Below are 22,074 nucleotides of genomic sequence, written 5' to 3'. Positions count from 1 at the left end.
TTGACTGGATATGGTTAATGGATATGAGTGTTGTTGGTTCTTCTATCCTGATTTGCATTCTTTTGTCAAAATGAGTCAAGTTCTGTGTGAAAGTCGAAGTTTTTGATGTAACAAATTTTTAAACCTACAACTGACCTACTACACATATTATACTTACACTTAACTGTTAACGTGGATCAACTCACTGAAATAACGACATTTCCACTTTAAACCTACTTTATCTCTGTGATTACCTGCAATGCTTGAATAAGAAAAAGATGATTTGGTAAAAAATAAGTTTAAATTTGGTTTATGATGATCCCGTAAAGGTCTTGAAAAGGACCCTGTTCTAATATTTAATTCAACTTCACTTTAAAGACACAAAATCTTGTAATGAATCAAACCAATAGACATTTCTTTCAAAGTGCTACAGAGCGCAAAAAATAACTTTATTACCATTTTGTTTTCACCTTCTGTATTTACTGTCTTATGTAAAGACTTTTACACGAGGAATCCTAAAACATTCAGGGAAAAACAATTCCTCCTATGAAACAAAAGGGGGACCTTTTAAAATCATAACCTGATGTCTACAAAAACTACTGAATCAAACATTCGGGATGACAAATGATTGAATTAAAAATCACATCAGCGAATTAAAATGACAAGGAAGTATTTAGAGTACAATTAACTCTCGTTTCACAATTTAGATAAAGATTTATTTGTCTGCAGAAGCGGCCAATACAAACGATCAGAATATGAATCCACGTCATCTCTGGTGAATCATAAATGCATTTTTTCAAAGCTAATCAGAAAAAATTAGTTGCTCTCCACGCACACGCACACACACACACGCACACACACACGCGCCTTTATGCCTACAGCTCATAAATACAATCAATCTGATATACAAATATTTGGATAGATTTATTTGTAGCGACATTTAAAATGCAATTTTTAATCCCAATTCCTGCTGTTCTGGTGACCGCCCCTCGTTTCAGTGATTCTGTCAAATTTCTCAAGCGGAGAAACTCAAGCCTAACTTGGACGAAAGACTCTGACACAAATCAAGAGCTGTTGATGGGCAGGAGGACCTTTAAATAAATATCTGAAACGGGCAGCACCCTAACACTGCAGACTCTTTTCAAACTCTCTGGTGTCCCTGCTGTTTTATCCAACCTCTGTCTTTTTCTTGAGGGCGACTTGGGAAAAAGCAAACAACACAGCAGACAATTCATTATTGACACAATTCATTCTCACACGAAATGCCGTCTCCGGTTGACAGGAGAACACTGAAGAGCTGCGAATGCACATACGAGTCCACAATATGAAATTAAAAGGTGCCACTTTCTTTCTATCCATCACGCATTCAGTCAAACATGGACATGTGGACTTGCGACACAAACCTAAAACAGGATCAGGGATGATGATTCTGTTAAGTGTTAGATTTGAGGGGACAGCTTACAGGAGCGACGCTTTTACTGTACATGACAGTTTTTGTATGAAACCTTTATGTGTGTGTGTTAAAACTCATTACACAACTGTCTGTTTTCTGTATGGATGCAGGAAAAAAGCCCTTCAAGAAATCACAGTCCCTGTTCAAAAAACTAAACAAAACACCAGTGACCATTACTGAACCAAAGAAAAAATTAATGAGTGGTTAAAGATCGACATGATGGAGACTGTGATTATGCTCTTCTTAGGTGCGGGCAAAAATGAAGGAACTTTTAGGCAGAGATCAGTAAGTCCGTGTGCTTGATTTCCTTCCTGGTCGGATATCGCTCTGTTCAACAAGTCTGTTTACACAATCTCTCTGCAAGATGTTTTTTATTTCAACACAGGGTACTGGCGCTGACCGCCCAAACGTCCAGCGCGGTGTCCACCTCCCGATGGTGCACTTGTCTGGGGAAAGGAAAGAGTGTTATTATTCTCAAATGAAAAGAGTCCCTTTTACAATTGCAAAACTAATACAACTTTTTTTTTTTTTTTATCCTCACCTGTGCAAACTGTGCAGGATTATAAAAGGTAACGCCTCCGGTGGGAGCAGTTCCCTGGGCAGGATGACTCTGCAAACAACAAACATATTAATTACAGTGTGTGCAGTGTTCCCATCCCATCACTTCAGTGGGCAGAGGCAGAGAGGGGGATGCACTCCCAATGCCACTCAGTGGAAAGGTAATGTCAGACAGGACTGGGGTCCACAGTGAGGCAACATTACAAACCACTGTTTCACTGATGTTAGTAACCATGCAAGCTTTATGATGGGTTATTGAAGCTGTGTGTTCCCATGACAACAAGCAGTCTCCAGCATGCCTCAGTCTGATCTGCAGCTTAAAGTTAACCAGCGACTTAGGGGTCCCTGTTTGACAGCAATATTTGATCAAAACATCTATTTACAAACTCTCACACAACAGACGCAGTATAATCCAAGTCTCATTCATCCAATCGTATGCACAGAACGTCCCAAACAGACAGGCTTACCTCGCCAGTAATTTTACCTCACTGAACACGGTAGCTGCTGATCTACCGCTGCCTCGATCAGTTAGTTTGTTTGTGTTATTGTGGGACTCTGGTAAATCCAAACTAACCCTTTAAAACACCAAAGTCACAATAACACAAAATAACAGTTTAAGGCAGCGGTAGATCATCAGCTAAAAGTGTTCAGCGAGATAAAAATACTGTTTTTGTCAGTGCGGTCTCTCTGAAAGGGCTGTCTGACTGCACGAGTTGAGTGAGAGTTTGTAAATGGACGTTCTGATATAGTTTTGCTGTTGTTCAACGCGGACCCCTATGACTTCAATTCATCGGTATTGTTTTCCATTTTGGAAATCTTTGTTTACCGGAGGCGTGCAAAAAAAAAGCTATGCTTTCTACATGTATTCAAAGTAACACAGGCTGAGTAATTGATAAACAAATGATCATTTGGGGTTGAATTGTTCCCTCAAGAATCTACAGCCATGCTAGCAGCTCTGTGATGCTGTACTTGGGTACGGGGAGCTTTGAGCTAAATGCCAACATCAGCATGTTAATATGGTCACAGTGACAAGAAGGGGTTGTTTACTTAATTAACATGTCAGCATGCTAACATTTGCTAATTATCACCAAATACGTAGTACAGCTGAGGCTGATGGAAATATCTGTTAATGAACCAAAGCATTTGACAAATAACATTTTGATGATGGAGGTATATGGAAAATTCATCAAGGGGGGGGTTAATGTCTAAACAAAATTTTAAGGCAATCCAATTAACAAGATGTCAAGACATTTCATTCAAAACCAAACATGTCAACCTCAAGGTGGCGCTATAGAAAAACTAGGGGAATCACCAAAGTAAGAATGATTAATCCTCCAAGGACCATGAACGTCTGTATAAAATGTTATGGTAATTCCTCTGATAGTAGTGAGCTATTTCTGTCTGGTGCAAAGTGGAGGAGCAACAGACTGACTGAGCCATCCATAAAGTCACGCTGCTAGCATGGCTAAAAAAAAAGGAACTTCACTGTGGTAACGGCTGACTAGTTTTTTTGAGGATTTGCCAGGTTTATTCGTCCATAACAGATGCAGAGTGAATTCAGACATGCTGGAGACAGCCGGCAGGTGAGCAGACGGACATCCTGGGTTAGATAGGTGCTGAAGCTTCAGGTGCAAATGGTGAAGCGTGCTACTAGTGATGTGGTGAGCTTGGTGGGTGGCAGGCAGGGGTGAGAGTGGACCATTTGAGGCCCTGCTAGAGGTACCTGGTTTAAATGCTGACTCACTTCGCGTGATAAAGAACTCATTGAGCTAGAACGTGAGAGCTAAAGACAGCAGGAGGGAAATAAACAAGTAGACAACAAAAACACAGACCCATATTAATAATCTCCCATGCACTGGATTAGATCTGTTTCCACTATCCACCAGTTCAGAATGAAAATAAAATTAAAATCAGCGTTAGGAAATTATGGTTCTTGAAAAAACTGACATGGAGAGAAATAGATTAAAAACAGCAAATGGAACACAGATTTGACATTTTACCAAGGCTGTGCATTTAGCATGATTATGTGGAAAGAGTTTAATTTGACATGCATGCATTCCCATATTCTTCCACCCTCTTTCATAAACGTAGGTTCATACAGATAAGCACACCGCACGCACTGGCTGTTAGGCTGTCGAGCTTCATGATTCAGTGGTAGCATGATGGTACTATGGTGGCTACAAGAGCAGGAGACAGGAGAGGTTTTTTCTTACCTCTCCGGACTGTGAGCCATCAGGCACGGGAGGACCCTCTGGGGCAGGTGGTAGCAACACTGGGTTGAACATCTAAACAGATTAAAGATCAGAACAGAGGAGAATCTGAATGAGTAGAGCTTTGTCTTTCATGTTGACTGGTTAAATAAACTGTAATCTGCTATCAAATATGATGCTACAGTCAGCAGCCCGCTAACTTGGCTTAATATAAAGACTGGAAAAAGCTCTGTCCAAAGGTAACAAAATCTACCTATCAGCACATCGAGAGCTCACCAATCAATTCACCAACATACAGGATAATGTAATGATCTTATTCTGGGATTTCACATTCCAACAATAGTAATACACTATTTAAGAGGTATGGGAAATATTAAGTCAAAATGCTGATATAAAGTTAAATTAACAATGTATATTTTATCATTAGACCAACAAAGAATACACGTTTTTATTTGCAAAAAGACGCTAGTAGAGAGTAAAACATACCTGTGGAGCAGCGCTGGTGTTTGGTGAATTCTGCTCCTGGTTTCCTCCTTCACTGCCCTCCAGAGGTTGTTGATCGTCAGGAGCTTCACATGGGATTCAGAGAAAAATTTAATTACTTCAATCCTTAAAGGGACAGTTCACTGCAAAAACACTATTTTTCCTCTTACCTGTAGTGCTATTTATCAATCTAGATAGTTTTGGTGTGAGCTGGAGAGTGTTGGAGATATTGGCCACAGAAATGTCTGTCTTTGCACCGATATACTAGAACTAGATGGCGCTCGGCTTGTGGTGCTCAAAGCACCAAAAAAATACATTTGAAGAACTCAACAAAAATGTGTCTTTCCAAAAATCATGACCCGGTTACTCAAAATAATCCACAGATGTCATTGTGAGCAGTTTTATGTAGGAACTATTTTTTTCCCCTACTTAACTACTCTCACCATGTATATCCGTGCAGAAGGTAGCATGCATATATTTGAATTATTCATTTAGCGGAATTGAAACACGCACCTGAACTAGGCACAAATAGGTTAGCGGGCATCGGCATTGGTGCCAAAGGAGCGAAGATGTCTGCAGGAGCAGGTGCTAATCCGCCCGGTTTAGCAGCTCTGCTGGGGTTCAGAACATCCACATATCTGCTCTTTGTGCCTGAGGAGAAAGTACATGTCAGAGGTAAAAAAACAGGGCAAACAGGTGCAAATGCTGATTGACTAGTTTGTGTGACAATTACAATATCTCATGTGCCCTTGATTTATTGTAACAACTTGAAATTCAACTGTTAATAGTATTATGCAAGATCAAGCATGCTGTTTGAAGAGAAAATTCACAGTGAGTAATCCTCGTCTCACCTGCTCTCCTGGAGAACATGTTGACAGGAGGACCGCTGCTCAGCGGTGCAGCAGGCCCTCCAGGGCCAGGCATCTGAGGCATCTTGGGAAAGCCAGCGGGAGGTGGTGGAGGGGGCTTACTCTACAAGAAAACCATAAAAAACCTTTTAACAAAGCCAGCGAGCGTAAAAAATATCAATCTGTCTTGAAGGCCAGTTTTTCAACAATACAGACCTCCTCTTCAGGCTCATTCAAGTCAACCCATCTTTGCTTCTGTTCATCCCAAACAATCTGTAAATAAACAAAACAACATTACTCATTAGTACTGGTCAAATGTAGAAGTACATAACACAATCAGTGCAAACGTGAAAACTGAATACAGAGGAATGCTATAACACCAGCACATATAACAGCTTTAACCCACAGATTTATTCTTGTCATCTGGCAGGTGAGCTTCATTCTTCCACCTCCAGGGCCACTTTATCCAGCCGCCACCTCCACCTCCACCACCACCCTGTGTGAAAAACAGAAAGCAGCACTGATTACTAATGAACGCTGCAGGAGCACTGTCTGAAAGTCTAAGTGTTTATGTGTGAGTATGAACCTTTTTCGGAGAGTCTTTCTTGGCTTTCTTGGCCTCTTCTTTGATAGGCTGCTCGGGAATTGAAGGCGGAGGTGGAGAGGCCTGCTTGACGGCCGAGTTGCTCCGCTCTCTTCCACCAGAGTGAGTGGAAGATTCGGAGGTGGTGCGAGAGCGACGTCCTGAAGCCTGTAGAAGAGAAAATACTGGTCAGAATTATATATACACCTTTCTTTTGAGACGTGTGTAGAAAGAGACAGTTTTGGATGGTGCCTTTGCTTTTTGACTGTCTGTTCGGAGTCTGACAATGTTTTTTAAAAAGTAGAATGCTAAATCGATACTTCTGAGTACTCTTTTTACAATAAAATTGTAGGAGATTCAATTAATTTTCTGAAAACTAAAGCCAAGTTAAAATAGGGTGTAACATTAGCTGTGCAACCACATATACTTTTGTTGACACCTGAGATAAAACAACCTACTCTATTTTGTCTCTGTGAACAAGTGCAAATACAAAAAAACCCTGGAGAGAATGAACTGAAGAATCCTCAGGCATCAAATATTTTAGCTATTTATACATATATATAACATGACACACAGACGCACCATATGCATTGAAGATTGTGAAGTAGTCCTCGATCTCCTGCCAGCACCCTGCAGCACCAAAAAAGACAAAGTATTGACTATTTTCTGTAAAAAATGCACAACATTAAAGCAAGTACATGTCTATGAACAGGAATTTGCCATTTTGCTGAGAGAATGAAGGCTAAAGGATGATTTTTTTTCAGAATTCAGACAGCCAGATACTGACCAACTGGGCCATGTGGTCATAGAGGTCTGGTGTGAAGGAGCTGGTGGGTGGGGAGGATGATATTGGTTGGGTGGGGTGCATCTCTGGTGGGGCGTGGGACATCTGCTCTGCAGGTGGCATGTGCCCGGGAGAAGGGGGCATATGCTGAGGCATGTGTTGAGGCATCTGGAGTGGCGGGGGGTTGATTCGTATAGGTGAATGTGGCCCCTGAGGGGGTGGCATGTGTGGTGACATTTGGCCCACTTGATGAGGTGGGGGACACTGCTGTTGATGAGCTCCTGGGAACATCTCTATCTGCTCATTTTGAGGCTGGAAGGGAGGCGGGGCGAAACCAGGATCCTGTGGAGGGTAGCCTGGGACGGGAATCTGGCCTGGCGGTCCGCTGGGGGGTACTGGGTAGAACTGGGGAACATCACCGGCGGGTAAAGGCTGAGCCATCCCATCTTGGAGGATAGAGGTGGGAGCTGAGAGAAAGTAAATAAGATGAGATATGATGAATTTTGAATCTGGCTCACAGTTAAGAGAGGTTAAAAAGAAGACCACCAAAATCAAAATACAAATACATTCATACACACACACCTGGAGGCATCAGCTGTACTCCCTGCTGTGGAGGCCCGGGGAGTAATGTGCTCATCAGTGGGTTGTCAGGGGCGGGGCCATCCAACTCCACAGGCATGTTGTAAGGTTCAGGTGGACTGGCCTCCTCTGAGTCACAGCTGGGGCTGCTGCAGTGAAACTGTGCAGGTGTTGCTCTGTCTTCATTGTATGTAATTGCCCCCGTCTAAACAAACAGACAAAAAAAGGACAAGAATCAAACATTTGTTACATGGGAACAAATTACAGTTCAAATACCAGAAATGTGAAAACTCTACATTAAATAAAATGTCTGAATTTTTAAAAAGAGATTCATTCTTTTCTCATGAATTTGGCTATTACACAAGTCCAAGTAACACACTGGAAATATACTAAACTAAAACTACCGCCTCACTGTTGTTCTCGAGATATCACATTCACAAGTATGAAACAGATGCAAGGTCATCGTGACCTCGACTTTTGACCACCGAAATCGAATAAGTTCATCAGTGAGTCCTTTGAGAATTTACAAGAATGAGATAAATGAGGTCACATTGACTTTGACCCCTGACCTATGATCACCAAAATCTTATCAGTTCATGATGGAGCCCAAGTGGAAATAAAAGTTACTACCAAAACAAAATGCTTTACTCTGAAAATCCTTTGTATAAATAAAAAATAGTCTGATTAAGCCCTTTTTTCCCTCCTCACCCTTATTTGTCCATCCAGCTGTCTGAGGTGGATCAGCCATTCTGGCTCGTTGAACAACTCCTGCTCCGGCTTCTCCTTCAGTTGTGGATCAAAGAATCGCAGCTTTTCCGACATCTGTCAAACAACAGCATAGATGTACATTTAGAACAATAAAACTGGTATCTGAACAGAAGAGGTATGAAGGGAGAGACGGGAGGGAGAGTGAGTGCATACTTGTATAATCTGGCTGATGAAAACAGGAGAGTAGTAGGACGGCTGCATGAGGACAGTCCTAGAAATAACTTCACAGTAGTGGAAGGCCTGAGCGCTCAGGCCAGCTTCAGCCAAGCGGCATGCATAGATCAACTTGAACACCTGGTAAGAGAATATAATAAGCAGCAGAGTTAGTCCACAGAATCACAAAATCATGATTTGGAAACACTTATTTAGTAGTCTGCACAGACATTTGTCAATTATTTGGTTTTTGGAGCAATACCACAAGAGACAAACTGTGTGTTTGTTGGTTTATTCATTTATAAGTAAGGTTGTGTAACTGCATTCAATACCTTTAAAGGTATTGACCTCAATAACCCAGTGCCAAGAATCAATAAAACGTCTTCAGTAAAATAATACCTGCGTTAGATCATTTTAGTGCCATGATCTATTAAAAAAATGACTATTTGCATGGTTTTGTATGGTTTTGCATGTATAGCCAATACAGTCTGTGGTGTGGTAAAGCTGAGCGCAGTGTTTTTAGAGGAGTTAGCAAGAGCTGGAAAGATTAATCAGTTCGCTGTCAACTACTGAAAGAATTGCCAATTAATTTGATAATCAATTAATCGGTTTGAGTAAAGAAATGAAGTCAAATTCTTCTATTATGGCTTCCTAAATGTGAATATTTTCTGATTGCTTTATTCCTCTATGACAGGAAACTGAACATCTTTTGGTTGTGGGCAAATTGAGACATTTGAGGATGTCATCTCAGGCTTCAAGTAACACTGTTTGAGTTTTTTTTTTTTTTACCACTTCCTGACATTTTACTGACCAAAATAACTGTTTTATTCATCAGGGAAATAACTGACAGATTAATTGATAATGAGTTGCAGCACTAGATTTGGCATTTCAGCATGTCGCCAAAATGTTCTAAAGTAAAATTATACTACATGCCTGCAGTAGAAAAAAAAAGTTTCGAATAAAGTTCTCTATTGGCATCGGCATCACCTTTAGGGTACTGGATTTGCTACTGGTATCGTATTTTTTTCAAACAGTAAATACCAAAAAATGTACCTGGAAATTAGGTAGTGAGCACGGCTGGGAGCCCAGAGATTGAGCATATTCATAGGCTTCAGTCCTCTGGATTGCTTCATTGGTTGCAAATTGGTAAAACGGCAAACTGATGTAAAAACACAAAGATACGGTTATATGTGTGGCATGTTACATGTAACGTGTATTCTAGTCTATAAAACTAATAGACGACACGACATGTGTGCCTGCCTCTGTCTCTAACCTGTGGTTGGAGCCAATCAGAACCATCTTGGTGCTCTTCTTTGTGAAAACTCCCAAACCGACTTGGGCCATTAGGTAGCAGAAGTGTGCGGCATCAATCAGCCCCTTGGAAGCTGCAATAACACAAAATGAGTCCAGACAGAATGTGAGGTGTAATGTGTTTGTTGTAATGAAGAATGCAAACACTTTTTTTGACTGCCTTTTTGATTATATCCTACCGAGGGTGTCACCCATGGTGGTGATTGTGCGAGTATCCAAGTCCAGGGTGTGTGTGAGGTTAGACAACACCATGGCCAGGTGAGGGCGCCAATCACCCCACTTCTCCTCTCCGCAGCACTGTTTAAATAAAATAAGTATCTCAGCTGAAATGGCACTAAAAACACAGAGGAGCACATACTTGAAAAATACTGCCTGAGCAACCTCTTCAGAAATATAGTAAAAAATAGCAAGGGTTAACCCTTTGAAAACTGAGTAAATTGGCTTGACTTCTTTCAGTTAATATAGAAATGAGCCTAACATTTGCAAGATTGCTAAAAAAAAAAAAAAAAAAGAGAGAAAATTCCCTGGTTATTAGTAAAAAAAAAAAAAAAAAAAAAAAAAGACTTGGATAACGTTCCTGAAAATTATAATAACTGTGTAACATATAAATATAAAGCTAAATATATAAATAGTTTTCTTAGCTTTTTTTCTTCTTCTTTCCCTTGACATTTTTTCCCTAGCTTTTTTTAATCTAAATCTACTAATTTTTTAATGTGTGGAACTTTTCTTACTCAGTTTCTCATTGCCTTTTCCCATGTTTTTGAGAGAAAGTGATGTCTCTCCAAGTTTCCAAAGGATTAAAGAGAGAGAGAGGGCTGATGCAATACTCACAGTGGCTGATGCAGGCATCCTCCCTGACATCAGCTGGTACACTGTCTGCAGAGGGTCATTGATGGGCAAACTGTTGGCAAACCTAAAAAACAGACAAATTCAATATCCCATCTATAAATCTTTCAAAACATTCACAGAATAAAGGTGTAGCCAGGGTTAGGAGTCACAGCTTTACCTTGTCATGACACGCGCATGTGTCCTGTTGTCCATCTTACTGGCCAACAGCAGTGCATGTCCCCAGAGACCTCCCTTCATGGCAGCTTCAAGTGCATCCTATTTCATAGAAAAAATAGAACGCAATTCAGATATCACAAGATACTACATAAACAACTATAATGCAGTTAAAGAGGGTGTCTCTTTACCTTCTTGCGGCCAAACAGTAGCAGCTCCCTGAAGCGTTCTGTTTCCTTGCCAAGGTTCTCTGGGACGGTCATGAAGGTATCAGATAGCAGGGACAGTGGTCCAGCTCCCGGCTCCTCCTCAGCTCGTGCCAGCGGCTCGTTGTTAAAATCAATCAAGTTGGCTTCATTAGGACTCTTGCCCGGTAGCCAGACAGAGCGGTGCTCCTTCAGCAAGAGGTCAGCTATGTCCGTGCCAACCACGGTCTTTATAAACAGAGTATGGCAGTGAGAAGGTAGTTTCCAGCAAATGTACAATGTTGCATTCTTACTATAACAGATGCCTGGTGATGTTCGCTGAGTCTTACCCCGTTCTGTCTACAGAGAAGCATGATGAATTCCCAGAGCAGGCGGGCCGAATCTCTGTCCAGGATGTTGTTGTCACGAGCAGATTCAAGCGCTTTGTTTTGGGAGAACTTTATCACGTCCACTTTATGAGTCTCCTCCCTAATGGACAGGACCCAAGATGTAAGACGGGTTGGAGGCGACTTGTGAAACTAGTGCTACCTTTTATACATACTGATATCAAGATGGAAGAACACAACAAAAAAGCTATGACACATGATATGGACAAACAAATTGTTTCATCGTTAAAAGGTTGCTGTAAATAGGTAGTTTGGAGCAAAATATGCACAGTGCTGGGAAAGTCTTAAGGATAAGTATGTTGATTTTTTTTTTTTTATTGTCAAAAAAACCCCAACAATGACCTAATCCTATTGTCTGTTGAGACAAAGTCTCAACCAAATACACAATTTCACTCGTGATTGCTAGCAATTAGAAAAGAAGAAAAAGAAACTACATATTCTAAACCTGTTTTGTAATATTTACACTTTCAGTGGGAACCAGTGGGCTTTGGGCTGAAACACAGACAGGCGAGGGAAGCCAGAAGGTACAAACTAATGCATTGTTGGTTTTGGGCATTGCATGACTTGTTAAAAATATCAAAAACAGAATGGAACAGAATTGTGATGGACAAAAAGGGAAGAATGCACTTACTTGACAAGAGGTCCAGGGAAAGTTCGTAGCTCTGCCTGATCTGGGGTATCCTGCAGCATCGTCTGCAAATACAGATATGCTTCAAAATACTACTTTATGAGACCTTATCATTGTGTAACTGTCGTATGCATGTTCTCTAACAAAAAAAATGCACAATCCCCATATTCTGTCTTTTTTCGCGTTGGGTTGAGCAACATTCTCTGACACTCTCAAGGGACTGAAGGAGCAGTTAGGGGGCTAAATTTTAGTGATAGGTAAGGGGTTACAGGTTTTCAGTACCTTGCTCCCTTTAAAAAAAGCACTAGGTTGCATGTGTGAGGGAATGGTCAAGATAGTGCAAAAGCAATACGCCTTATACTTGAATCTTTTTCTGATGTCCCTAGCGTTTCATGAAATCAACGCAATAGATCAAAATTTCACACAGTACGGGGAATGAATGCGATCTGTTTAAGAAGTACCTCCATGCTGTGGATATCAACAAGAGCAGGCTGTCCAGCTGAGGGGAGATTGGGCAGAACTTGGACCAAATGACCACCAGGTCCAAAGCGGGCACAGCGGTGGGGTATGGTGAACTTCTCTGGGGTTGCAGGACGAGGAGGAGCTGGAGGGAAAAACATCGGTCAGACTTTGAGCCAGTGGACAAAAGAAGGAAAAAGTATAATGTCCCAAATCTAGCGGTTTAGTTAGTATTTGATTGAACTTTGGTTCATTCTCTTAGTGACTTTAAAGCACTACCAATCACAAAAACGTTTTGACACTAAGGGTTGTGTGCTTACGTTGCTCGGGGGCGATCCAGGTGCTCTCTGTGGGGTACTCAGAGGGATAGAGGTACTGGCTGTAGTTTTGGGTCGGATCAGTCTGGTTCGGGTACTGTCCATAGGAGTAGTCCACAGCCAAAGTGGATGATGTGGTATCATAGACTGCTGACACTAAGTCGGGCTGGCTTCTGTATACCTGGCTCTGCAGGGTGGGAAGACAAACAGAGTTAATTATCAAATAGAAAGAAAAATAACACACAAAAGCAAACACCCACAGGCTGTAAGTTGAACACATTTTCAAGATCAACAACAAACAGTTAATTAGCTTAAAAACTAACTTCAAGAAAGCAGTGTTGGCTATTTGTTAAGCATGATACTGAATTCCATTTGGATTTAAGATGAGCTGCCAGGTTGGTATCTACATCTTAAGACTTTGCTGCTGATAGTTATTAGGATGATGCTGAGAACTTAATTCTGGTCATAATAGTGTAAGTGCGGAGTAAATAGTGCAGTAAGCATTTAGAGTGAGAGGGGTAGATTAGTCTGAAATGTCAGCACATACTTCTCACTCGAGGTGTCAGGAGACTTACACAACTAGAATTACTGCCTCGCGGTTGTGTGCCTCTGCCAGTCAAGTTGGAGTTTATATCCATGTCTTTTCAGACTCACATGTAGCCATGACAGCAGACAATGCTTCGAATATGGATGTTGCTGCAAAGAAGCTACATATTCTAAAACGTGCTCCACACAGATCTTCAACCTGGCAGCATAGAGGATCTACACAAACAGCACAGTTTTAAGGTGGGCAACCAAAATTAGTGTCACCAATTCAGTATCTGACCAAATGTCTCCCCTTCTGTTCCTGAGATATGGTGTTTAACAATGGCCTGCAAAGTTTTTTTGCAGAAAATTATGATGTTACAGTGAAGATGATCTTTAACCTTTTACATATTAAATGTTATCAGTTAACTATTGTAGTCTGTTAGACATTTGTGTGAAATTTTGTCATAATTAGATCAGGAATTCTTGAGTTATGGCCAAAAATGTATTTTGTGAGGTCACAGTGACCTTTGACCACTAAGTTCTAATCACTTCCTTGCATCTAAGTGGACATTTGTCTACATTGGTGCCCATCCTAAAATTGTCAAGGAACTGTTAAATGAAGCAGCTGAGAAGCAGGAATAATCACAAAACGACTTCAAAGCGTAGCTAACAGAACAAAAAAGATGCTACAGGGGATATCACGAGAAACCAACCACTGGCTGAATGTTGGCTTCACTCTTAAGAGGCCATAAAACACAACAGAAGAACATCTCTCTAAATCAATAGTTCCACATTTTGGAAAATAAACTTAATTGCTCATGAATTCAGGAACTCCCTGCTAATCACATTCCAACTTTCTCTCCAGCCAAGTTTTGATATTAAGAAATGCGAGTACTTCTCACAGATCTCGACACAACTGGCTCAGCCTTTGAGCCAAGGTAGTGTATAACAGAAACAGGTAATTACATCAATGCATACAAAAAAACAAAAACATGTACCTGTTGTGATCGTGAGCTGAAGCTGCTGCGTCTGCTGTGGTGGCTGTGGGAGCTGTGCACGCTGTGTGCCGACTGCTCGCTGTGGACGCTGCGTCTGTCAAAATCGTCGCCATACACATCTCCACGCCGACGGTAATCATCATCGAAACTGGCATCATAACCAGGATAGTAGCGCCACTGATCATCATAGCCTTCTTTCCTGTGAATAGAGTGTACAATGCTTTAATAATAATTTTTTTATTACTGCAACAGTATCTGCAATAATAAAGTATGCATGTAGTCCTTGAAAAGTCTTAAATGTAACAAATAAACCAGAAGCAAACATTTTAACAAGGCTTTAAGTACCTATCATATAACAGATTGCACGTCGATAACCTTAAACTTCTCTTTTAAATCTATTTTCCATCAGTCACATATAAATCAACAGAAACTAAACACCTTTCTTACACAGCTCCATCAATTCCAAACATACATTAATATATAATCAAACAACTTCATTTACATGTACACAAATGTTTTTTTTTCTGCATACCTGGCAGGGTACGCCTGTTGATTATAGTAGTTGTCTCTCCCTCTGTAGCCGTCATCATAATTAGCCCAGTAGGACTGATCATAGTATCCTCTGTAGCGCGGGTCATACTGTCCATAGTTGTATCCTTCCCACAGAAAATATGGAGAGGAAGAAAAGTGCGAGATTCATATCAAAAATAAAATTTATATGCACATAAAAAAGATTAATGTATTTTCTGAACTACTTATTTTACACACATTCTGTGAACAAACAGGGGACAATGAATTAATATTCATACTAATAAACAACGACAGCTTTCAACTCTGTGGCTCATACCTCCATAATCATAGTGCTTGGCGTAATCTGCATAATATTCATTATAGGCACTTCGGTTTGCTCTGTGGTAATCGTCAGGATAGCCTTGCCTGTGGGAGAAAGCGAGAAGAGGGTGAGATCAAAATATACTTGTTTTAAATCAAAGTCACCATGAGGGATTCTTTACCTTGCCCTCAATATTTTCTTAACTAAGCCAGACACTGGCATAGACCAGATGCATAACAGATTATTTAAATAAAAAAGTGCTGACTTGACATAAAGTATGTGCCATATCAGACTGAGAAACAATTTCACAGACCTGGATGAAGGCCTGTCAGAGTACTGACTGGCTCTGGAGCTGGGTCGTTCTGCCTGAGGCTCTCTGTACTGGTAATTTGGATCACGATACGCTGCGGCCTGTCCTTCATATCTGCCATACCAAGGATCTCCTCTGCCCCTGTATGGCCCATCCTGAAAGATAAAAGCAATAGGGGATTTTCTGGTTGCATTTTCACATTTCACAGCAGCTGTTGCTCACGCATGATCTTGTTGTGCATCTTTACAAAAAGTGGCAGATAAATACGTTCTGAAGTTAGCAAACAGAAAAAAGACTTTCCACATACTTGATAATATTGCTGTGCTCTAGGATCCCCAGGTGGCGGCGGGTACTGGCCAGGAGGATAAGCTGCTCTGCTATCTGGGTATTCCCCATAATTACCATAATAACCACCATACGTCTGCCCCGGCCCAGGAGGAGGCGGCCCGTAGCTTTGCTGGCTGCCTGCAGAGGAGGGTGGTCGAGGTGGCTCTACAGGAGCTGGCTGGGAAGCACCTGAAGGTACTGGTCCTCGAGGCCCTGGAGGGTATGCACCAGCAGGAGGAGGAGGAGGAGCACTCCCGGCGGCTGGCCCCTGTGCTGGAGGTGGATACTGGTCATGGGGAGGTTGTGCTGCACTCATTGGAACAGGAGGAGCATCATTTTGTCCCTGCTGTGCAGCCTGAGAATCTGATGTCTTAGGAGGTTCTGCCGGTGGCGGCTGGATGTTTGCAGCTGCTTGGGAGGCTGCTGGTGGAACCTGTGGGGTAGAAGAAGAAGCCGGGGTCTGGACAGGAGCGTTCCCTATCACTCTTCCCCCCTGCTGAGCATCTTTGGTGACCTGTAGGTAAAATCCATTACTAGACTGTGGAGACTCGTGTTGAGAAGAAGGATGGCCAGATGCTTGATTTTGGGCTTGTGATTGGTGCATAGAAAAATCAAGCAGTTCATAATTTGATGGCTGATTGTGATTAGAGACAGCAGCAGTCGAGAGAGAAGCTTGTGGATTAACTTGGAGAGAAGAGTGGCTGTCTCCACCCAATGATTGTCCCCTGGAAAGAGGAGGGCGGACTGGCTGAGACTGCGGCGGGGCTGTGATGTCTGATGGGGCTGCTTCTGTGTTGTCTCGGGTTAGGTTGAGAGGGCCCTGGTTAGAGGCTGAAGAATTGAAGCTTATAGGTCCGGGGGTAAACAATGGATTCTGATTAGAGGTTACTGAAGGTGGCTGGGAGGTACTGGCACCCTGTCCCTGTGAAAGAGGTCGCACAGGGGGGGTAGTTTCCCTAAGGCTACTTTGACTGGGTGCTTGAGCAGGGCTGCTGGGAATTACATTGTAATTAGACACCGGCGGGGCAATCAAGACAGGCTGGTGGAGCGAGTCGGACACAAGGAGAGACGCATAGCCCAGGTTGCCTTGAGGATCAGTTGGCTCTGCCTCACTCACCTTTGGTGGGTTCTCAAGGTTCTCTGAGTGCTGCTGCGTAGCTGGTTGGACACTCTGGGGGGGCTGCAGATCCAGAGGTCCATCCTCTGGAGGTTGGATGACATCAGCACTGGGCTCTCTTAAAGGAGCGAGAACTGTTGGAGCAGCAGGTGCAAGGAGGATGTTAGCGCCCAAGCTAGGAGGATCATGCTGAGCCCAGAGAGTAGTGGCAGGGCTCTCACAGGGCCGACTGGACCCAAAAGCACGGGATGAAGGTCGAGAGTGAGAATGAACCACTGGGTGCGTCAGATGGGGAACACCACCTCCAGCCCCAGCAGGCAGGGGATGTCCTGGGCCATAAATATTTTCCATATTATCTGGTGGCTGCTCCAGGTTGCCAGGTGTAGAATCCGCACCCCCTTCCGCTACCATTTTAGCCCTATCAACCTCGGCAGGACGCACTCCAACCCCATGTGAGCGCACAGGTTCAAAAGAGCTGTTAGCACTGGCCTGAAAGATACCAGTGGGTTTGGGGGGGCTTGGTGTGGGAGGCCATGTTTGCTCCATGGAGCTCTGTTGCGCACCCATATCTCCAGCTGGAGAAGTGTCAATCTGCTCAAAGTAGCCTCCAGTGGCAGCAGGCAGGTTAGCATCATCAGTGAGACGCGGACTTTCCTGCTGAATAAAGGTACCTACTACTCCGTGATGCCGACGAGTGCCACTACCACTTCCATGGCTCATATTGCTATAGTTGGATGACACGCTGGCAGATCTAATCGGTCTTGGAATAGAATCTGGAGTCTCCAGGTTAGGCCCAGTTTCAAACTGGTCTACTCCATGGGCTGCAGTAGCAGCAGGGCTGCTATGGGTTTCACTTGGTAATACTTCCTGGTTCGGAACACACTCCAAATTCTCCACATGGTCGTACTGGGAGTCAGGGGGCTTTTGGGTAGTCCCTTGTGGTGCATGGTTGCCGTCATTCATGTATGGAAGGTGTGAATGATCTTGCAGAGGAGGCCCTTGGTAATCTAAAGGAGCATCTGCGTGGCCACTGTGGGCCTGCGGGTTGTTGTGATGCTGAAAGGATCCAGGAATACCATTCACTGCCTTATTTCTCTCTCCAGCCAGTGTTTCTTCATTTTCCACATCATTGTCTTTGAAGAACATTGACAGTGTACCAGACTCCTGAGAGTATGGGACTGGGGCAGGGGCAGGAGCAGAAATAGACCCAGGCCCAGTGTTAGGCGCATGTTGAGATGCAGCAGAGTCAGGCCGGGGCTGAGGATGGGCTAGGCCAGTCCCCATTTGGTGGTAGCCTGAGTCCTGTGGAGGCTGGTTGAACCATGAGTCCTGGGGGGCAGAGCTCTGACTGAAGTAGCTCTGGAAGTGGGAATTATGCTGCTGAGAAGCATTTGGGTCAGGCCATTGAGAACTAGGGGCATTTACAGGGTTCAGGGGGGGATGAGGACCCTGAATCTGGGGATGTCCAGGTTGTGTTGGAGGGGTGGGGGCGTTGTGATGGGGTGATGGGGTGTGAGGGGCGTACATCTGGGTCTGCGGAGGTAAATTAAAAGGTTGAGATGGAGGGTCGCTAGTAGGCTGAAAATAGTTCTGAACTGATGGAGGGCGACTTCCTTGATCAGGGGCCCACTGGGAATAAGAGGTGGTGGGAGGCACAGGCTGGAAGGGCACAGGCTGAGGAGGAGGCTGTCCTTGAAATTCCTGGTTAAAAGGTGTCAGACACGGTGCTGGGGCTGAGGCTGCAGATGGTGGCTCTGTGGCTGTAGATGGTGTCTGTTCAGTTGAGTTAAAATAGCCCTGTTCATTATGTGAGGATGCATATCCTGCGGGACTGGGTGCTGGGTAAGCACCAGGGGAGGCTGTACTGTGAGGGTTGAACAGTGTCACCCCTGGCAGAGAGGATGGTGGGGGACCAGGGGGAGCAGCTGGGACATCCTCCAGTGTCTGTGGCTGTGGAGGCAGCCCTGAGCCAGCTTGAGAGTACATGGTGTTAGGTGGGGCTTGCATTGGTGGAGGGTTGCTGTTGGGTATTGTTGGGAGACCACCTGCAGCCATAGGGGGAGGAGCTCGAACGAAAGCAAAAGGGTCCGTCATGGGTTGAGTAGCAGGTGGCATTGCAGCAGTAGCCGCAGCTGTATGCTTGTGAGGCCTGGTCCTGCGGAACATATTGGGCCCAGAAGGAGGTGGGCCAGAGGCCCCTGGAGGTCCAGTCCGAGGAGGGGGCTGCATGGCTGCAGAGCTAACAGGTCCGAGGACCAGGTCACTCTAGTAGATGTTCACTGAGGAGACTGAAGTCAGGCAAAGCTGGGTAAAGAGAAGGAAAGAGGGAGGGGTCAACAAAAAGCCACACATGCCTTTTTGATGGGCTTTACCACACCTCTATTTGTGTAATGGTCTGTGATCCTATTTAAACGAACGAACAACGTGGCAGTTTCTACATCAGCTCTAGGATGTTATGACCAACAATGCAGTATTATGTTGAGTAAAACACAACTGCCCAATTGTAATGAATGCCAACTCTGATTGCATCACAACACAAGTATAATGGTTTTACTTTTAGAGCCTCGTGCTTATCTTACTAAAAGAATTAGAAGAAACATGATCATACAAACGGATGAAAACATGTATTTTATCATGTAAGGGGAAATGTTTAAAACTGCAATGAAACATGTCACATATGAGAAAAAAAATATTTAAATCAAATTGTTTTTTGGGGAAAAAAACCAAGACCACATTCTGAAGGTAATAACACTGAAAAGGTAAAACTATTAAGAAATGTCATTTTTAACAAGAAGAGGAAAATCAGAAATTGTTGATTTAAAAAAAGCACCTGCTTTTAGATCACAGAAGATTTTTGCCAGAAGGTCATTTTCAATCTGGTGGCTTCTGGAAAACATTGACAAATCCCATACTCCAATTACAATTACAGTTATTTATTTGTTGGAAAGAATGAAAACAGCTAATCTAGTAAAACAAAAGGAAAACTGATTTTGGATTGAACTTTCCAAACAGGAACTTGATGATGAAGCTACCGGCTAACGAGCAAGTGTCAAATAAGTCCTGCTGCTAACTTGTAGTTACTGCATTATTATTTCTTTTGTTTGAGACCTTATTTGCAGGTGAGAGATTTTAATAAAGATGCCACAAATACAAAACAGAAGATAATAAGGCCGGTGCCCTTATGATATTATTTTATCGATAAGATGCATAACGTTACACAGTGCATCTGTCAGTAGGAAGTTCAGGGGAGCTAGCCCAGAGTGACATTGAGCAACTGAAATGACAGAAAATGAGATCAACAAAGAGAGGCAATACATGATTAAGAAAGTACTCTTGACCGGATGAGCTCTACAAACGGGATCCCGGATCTTTCAAGCGCCTCGAGTTCTTCATCGGTTCTTCACTGAGAACTGTTGAAATCCCATAAAGCTAACGTTAGCGCCGCAGACGAGCCGACAGTCCACACGAAACAAAACAAAGTTAGATATTGAAATATACGCCATTGACACCTGTTCATTATCCAGACTCGTTGAACTCTAACCAATAGCTAACACACTTTGTTCTGACACGGTATTTAATTAACGTTACACATTAAGCTGCCTACGAGGAAAGGTCCAGAGTGCTTGGCTCAACGGCTAACGGTAAGGCTACAAAACGTTACATGTCCTAAACGCCATGCCCAGCCAAACACTGCTAACTAAAGTCACCTGTAGTTGAAAGAATCTCCCAAAACGACCGACTTACTCTTTTTGTACATATTTAACACTGACAGGGACAAACGCCAAGCAGTTACAGGACGCTGACCACTCGTCGAGCATAATTTAACAGGTTCACTGCCTGGTCAGCTAGCATTAGCATCGGTGCTTAGTTAGCATTAGCTGCTAACTAGCCTATGCTAACTACAGGGGTAACAGTTTCATGCCTGCATTAGAGACTATCTCAAAACGTTCAGAGCAAAGCATTGTAAATAATGGTATGTATTTACTCTTACCCGATGTCGGAAATGTGTACAAAAATAAATATATTGTTATAAATGTGCAGGACAGTGAGTCTGACACACCGCCACCATCTTCAATGAACACATCCTACTAGGCTACGTGTACAAGCAGCGTCACGGGCCAAACAACGGCTGCGTCACCGCGGGGCAGTGCTTGTTAAAGGTAGGCTAAATTCTGTGTATTTCTTTATCTAAATCCATTTATGTGCTTGTACATTGATTTTATGTTATTGTCATTCTAGTACACGTGTTATTTCAAATGGTTATCTCCCAGTCCCAGTCAGTTAATCACACCAGGGTCCATAAGGAAACCAGAGTCGGAATTCTAATACAGATTTGACTAAGGGGGCTGCTAATTAGCTTATATTGACAACAGGTGTTGACACTAGGTTGGTCTCTTAGTACAGTAAAATTAATCTCTTTTAAGTGGTGTTCTGGGCACTGAGAGCCACAGATCAGTTAAAAAGGGGATAATATCAATATCCTTGACCCATGTGGGGTCATGTCAAAAGTGTTATCACTGAAATTCTGCGGCAGCTTTAATATGTCAAAGGCACTTTTTATTCCAGGATTTTTCTGATCACACTGGGCTAAACTCAAGTGTTGAAATGCCTTAAAACATAGATTAATAACAAATAAATCAAATCAAAAAGCTAAATAATGTACCTACATTTCCCCACATCAGTGTGTGTCAATGGAACATACATAAAAAAACCAATGGAGCAGTTTCCTTACATTCCAAATGAAGATTATATAGCACATATAGTACATTTGCAATATATGTATATTATGAAGTTACATCTATGCATAACACCTATATTTAAGAATTTTGTGTTCATATAAAACAATATGATATGAAAAAATCATTGCACATATAATGTTATATGTTATATATACAGAATATAAGAAAAAAAAATCGAAATTATATATAACAGTGCACAAATCACATCACTATGCATGTAAGATTTATATGTATTTTGAACCACAGATTATAGTATGCTATTATGCAATGCCCAAAAGATAAGAGCCAAAGAAAAGATAACAAACAGCAACATTTAAGACAATGTAGGTATGATATGTATCCACTAGGGGGCGCTATATTGTCACGTACATACCCACCAAGTTACTGATGGCAAGCCATGTTAACCAAGGAAACCAAAACAAAAAACATCAATAAAAAAATCAATTAAATTATTGTGCAACTAGACACTGGAAAGTAATATGCTGTCTAACAATGGTCAAGAAAAGTACTGCCTAT

At 42.6% G+C, this 22,074-nt stretch overlaps 1 protein-coding gene across 3 annotated transcripts; it reads right to left on the bottom strand.

The window, feature by feature from the left end:
* Nucleotides 1-407: 407 nt before the first annotated feature.
* sec16a (SEC16 homolog A, endoplasmic reticulum export factor) lies at nucleotides 408-20,901 on the bottom strand. Of its 3 annotated transcripts, XM_042509886.1 has the most exons (32): nucleotides 20,811-20,893; nucleotides 19,650-19,705; nucleotides 15,683-19,123; nucleotides 15,379-15,530; nucleotides 15,081-15,169; nucleotides 14,766-14,889; nucleotides 14,234-14,432; nucleotides 12,711-12,894; nucleotides 12,393-12,535; nucleotides 11,935-11,996; nucleotides 11,247-11,385; nucleotides 10,903-11,145; nucleotides 10,716-10,813; nucleotides 10,541-10,622; nucleotides 9,889-10,006; nucleotides 9,672-9,783; nucleotides 9,452-9,557; nucleotides 8,399-8,539; nucleotides 8,186-8,299; nucleotides 7,481-7,682; nucleotides 6,902-7,365; nucleotides 6,697-6,744; nucleotides 6,118-6,282; nucleotides 5,938-6,027; nucleotides 5,748-5,804; nucleotides 5,535-5,655; nucleotides 5,197-5,334; nucleotides 4,687-4,769; nucleotides 4,204-4,275; nucleotides 3,714-3,773; nucleotides 1,974-2,042; nucleotides 408-1,878 (listed from the first exon to the last, which is right to left on the bottom strand). In XM_042509886.1, exons 3-32 carry the CDS (start codon nucleotides 19,046-19,048, stop codon nucleotides 1,804-1,806), a joined length of 7,116 nt encoding a protein of 2,371 aa, XP_042365820.1. In that variant the 5' UTR covers nucleotides 19,049-19,123; nucleotides 19,650-19,705; nucleotides 20,811-20,893; the 3' UTR covers nucleotides 408-1,803. The 3 variants fall into 3 exon arrangements, with proteins under 3 accessions (XP_042365820.1, XP_042365819.1, XP_042365821.1); XM_042509885.1 differs by lacking the exon at nucleotides 19,650-19,705 and having other exon boundaries at nucleotides 20,811-20,901; XM_042509887.1 differs by lacking the exons at nucleotides 3,714-3,773; nucleotides 19,650-19,705 and having other exon boundaries at nucleotides 20,811-20,901.
* Nucleotides 20,902-22,074: the final 1,173 nt, after the last annotated feature.

Source organism: Plectropomus leopardus, chromosome 20 (assembly GCF_008729295.1).
Source record: "Plectropomus leopardus isolate mb chromosome 20, YSFRI_Pleo_2.0, whole genome shotgun sequence".
NCBI lineage: Eukaryota > Metazoa > Chordata > Actinopteri > Perciformes > Serranidae > Plectropomus > Plectropomus leopardus.
The sequence above is the reverse complement of the archived record's forward strand: the minus strand, read 5'-3'. Positions and strand labels throughout refer to the sequence as shown.

Bases quoted from the DNA above. Each gene is read 5' to 3' on its own strand.
- sec16a (XM_042509885.1), bottom strand. From the start codon at position 19,048: ATGCAGCCCCCTCCTCGGACTGGACCTCCAGGGGCCTCTGGCCCACCT. The intron at 5,656-5,747 runs GTCTGTATTGTT...GTTTTCTTGTAG, and splicing joins TGAATGAGCCTGAAGAGGAG to AGTAAGCCCCCTCCACCACC. The intron at 3,774-4,203 runs GTAAGAAAAAAC...TGCTGTCTTTAG, and splicing joins ATGGCTCACAGTCCGGAGAG to CTCTCACGTTCTAGCTCAAT.